Consider the following 2,783-nt stretch of genomic DNA (forward strand, 5'->3'; position numbering starts at 1 on the left):
CCGCCGCTCCTCATTGGTCGCCGCCTGGGGAACAGCCTGGAAGGAGCGAGGAAGGGTGCGGCGCGCATGCGCGAAACGGGAAGCGGCCGCGCGCATGCGTCATCGGGAGGGTGGGCGCACGTGTATCGCAGAGCGCATGTGCGGCGCTTACTGCGGCCGGAGGGGATCTGGGCGCTGCGTGCTGCGGGAAGAACCCGTGGGACGAGATGGGAGCTGAGCCCAGCCCAGCCCAGCCCAGCCCGTGCGTGTCCGCAGAGCGGAGGAATAGAAGCGTCTTCCGCCCTTCTTTGCCTTGACCGATTGTCTTCCTGTGATAGGCCTGGGGTCCCTGTTCAGCAATCATGGGGGTAGGTGGTCAGCACCCGGGGCCCATCCCTCCATCCTGTGGCCGAAACAAAAAGCAGCAAGCACCACGGAGCCAAAGGGCAGTGAGATTTAATAACAAACGTTACAAAAAGATATAAAAATGAGAGGTGGCCTTCTGCACCAGCTGCGCCCGCTGCCACAAGGGCACAAACCCAAGGCCTGAAAGCTGTTGGGCAAAGAGCAAGCGCTGGGCTACACAGGGACATGCACGGACATCCCCACGTGTCCCCTCTGCCCAGGACTCCCTGCCCCATCCCTGCTGGAGCTACTTCAGGTCCATGAAGCGGATGTCCATGATGAGAAGGAAGTTCTTTGGCAGTGGGCGAGGGGCAGGCGAGAGCACAGTGAACACCTGGCGTTCCAGGTCTACGCCAGTGACCACAATGAAGCCAGCCACACTGGTCTCTGAGATGTTGTCATCGGGGCTGTCGGCCATGCTGACGCTCAGCAGGTGGTGCACCATGTCCCGCCCTGGCGTCACCGGCACCAGCTTCAACTGGTTGTCCTCCTGCGACATGCCCAGTGGCAGGCAGGAGTCAGGGATGGTGGGAGCCCCCACCTTGTAGATCTTAACATCAGAGAATTTGACGTCAAATGCGTGGGGATAGAAGCAGCCCCGGAAGCCATAGAAATATTCCCTGATGCGATCATCTCGGCACTCTCGCCGGAAGTCCTTGGAGCGCTCCACCACCCCGCCAGATTTGGGGAGCAAAACAGTGCGCACAAAATGGGGCAGGTCCCTCTTAAGCTCGTTGTAGAGCCGCTCCTGGTCCAGCACCACCACCACATCTACCTCAAAAGCTGAGGCAGCATGCACCAGCGCCTGGTAGCCCGAGCCCTTCACCCAGCCGCATGTGTTGATGACGCAGCCACTGACTGATGCACGGCGGTTCACTTCACATCGCTGGTTGAAGACATCAGCTAGGCGGGATGTGATCTGCAGGCAGATATCGGGACACGAGGATAAAGCACATGGGGTTGAGACGGATGTTTCTGTTCCCAAAAGACATCAACACAGCTGGAGGCCATATGATGAGGACCTGTCCAATTCTTTGGGATACAGCTATGATAGGCAACGCTCCTAATTCACTCAGCAGGTTTATTTAGTGCTAAGAGACAGAGGCAATGCCTGGGCCACGGGCAGCTACTTGGGCTGAAATCCTTCCTTGCTCAGTGATAGCCATAAAGAGTCAGCAGCCACATTCAGTGCTGAAGCTGTTCATAAAGCACATTAAATATACTAAACGCAGCCTGACCACATCAGCAGAGTTACTCCCCAGTGTCCCACAGACAGGACACGGACAAGCATAGGGCTGAGGGCAACCTTCAGCCAAAAAGAGGCTTCTAACCATCACCAAACTGCAGACCAAGAGGACACTAGGAATTTGGACCAGCTCTTTACCCTTCATGTTTTTGTTGGACCTCAGTGCTTAACTTAGTATTGCACCATGGTTTTATAGAACAATAGGACTAGCTGGGCAATCCCTAATTCACAGGGGCAGGCAGGACTCCTTGGAGGCTCCACCCTGCTCCAAGCAGGGCCAACCGCAAGATGACAGGGACTCCACGCACTCACCTTGTTGTAGAGCTTGATGTTAGTGCCAGGTGTGGTGGAGCCAAAGTGGTAGACCAGCGGGGCCTGCAGGGAGAAGCCCTCCTCCACATCAGCCGGCCGCTCGATGTAGAGGGCACCCATGGTGCCGGGGATGGAGACAGAGCCCTGCCCCACGTCCAGCTCCACAAAGGTGGGCCGGCGCCCCAGGCGTACAGCATAGTTCAACAGCAGGCGGCACACAGTCGACTTGCCCACATCAGTGGGGCCCACCACCATGACACGGGGCCCCCGCTCGTCCTCGCGCTCTGCCTGCCGCCGCATCTGCTCCAGGGCCGTGTGAGTGTTGAGGTAGAGCAGCATGGGAGTGTCCTTGGAGACGTATGCCACCTCGGTGCGCCCACTGAGCTGCACGGTGCAGCCGTGCCAGGTGAAGACGGCCACCTTTGCACCGGCGTCAAAGGTGAACTTCTTGTTGCGGGTCAGCTCGGTGCCAAACACCTCAGCCATGCCGGTGAGCAGCTCCATCTGCACCGTCTGCGAGGCCTCCACTTCGAAACGCAGCTCTGTCTCCCGCTCCAGCTCGAATTTTGCCACTTGCTTCTTCTCATCGCCGCCATCGTCCGCCATCGCGGGCCCGGCCCGATCTTACCGCCCACCGCGGTAGGGCTGGACCCCGAGCCCGGGGCCGGGTAACCGACAGTACCTGACAGCGCCTACAGCTGTGCCGCGCGCTTACAGGGACTCTAGGAGGGCTGTCGCGTTTCCGTTACGTCACAGAGCGCGACGGAAGTAAGGTCAGACAAACGTCGGAAGTGAGGTCAGAGCGCTGCCCACACGCCCACTCCATCAGCGGGAGCGCGCG

General features: G+C 59.1%; 1 protein-coding gene across 1 annotated transcript; it reads right to left on the reverse strand.

The window, feature by feature from the left end:
- Positions 1-419: 419 nt before the first annotated feature.
- Positions 420-2,740, reverse strand: CLP1 (cleavage factor polyribonucleotide kinase subunit 1). Its single transcript, XM_003206326.4, has 2 exons — positions 1,943-2,740; positions 420-1,303 (listed from the first exon to the last, which is right to left on the reverse strand). Exons 1-2 carry the CDS (start codon positions 2,546-2,548, stop codon positions 632-634), a joined length of 1,278 nt encoding a protein of 425 aa, XP_003206374.1. The 5' UTR covers positions 2,549-2,740; the 3' UTR covers positions 420-631.
- Between the last annotated feature and the right edge of the window lie 43 nt (positions 2,741-2,783).

The sequence above is a fragment of the Meleagris gallopavo genome, chromosome 5 (assembly GCF_000146605.3).
Source record: "Meleagris gallopavo isolate NT-WF06-2002-E0010 breed Aviagen turkey brand Nicholas breeding stock chromosome 5, Turkey_5.1, whole genome shotgun sequence".
Lineage (NCBI taxonomy): Eukaryota > Metazoa > Chordata > Aves > Galliformes > Phasianidae > Meleagris > Meleagris gallopavo.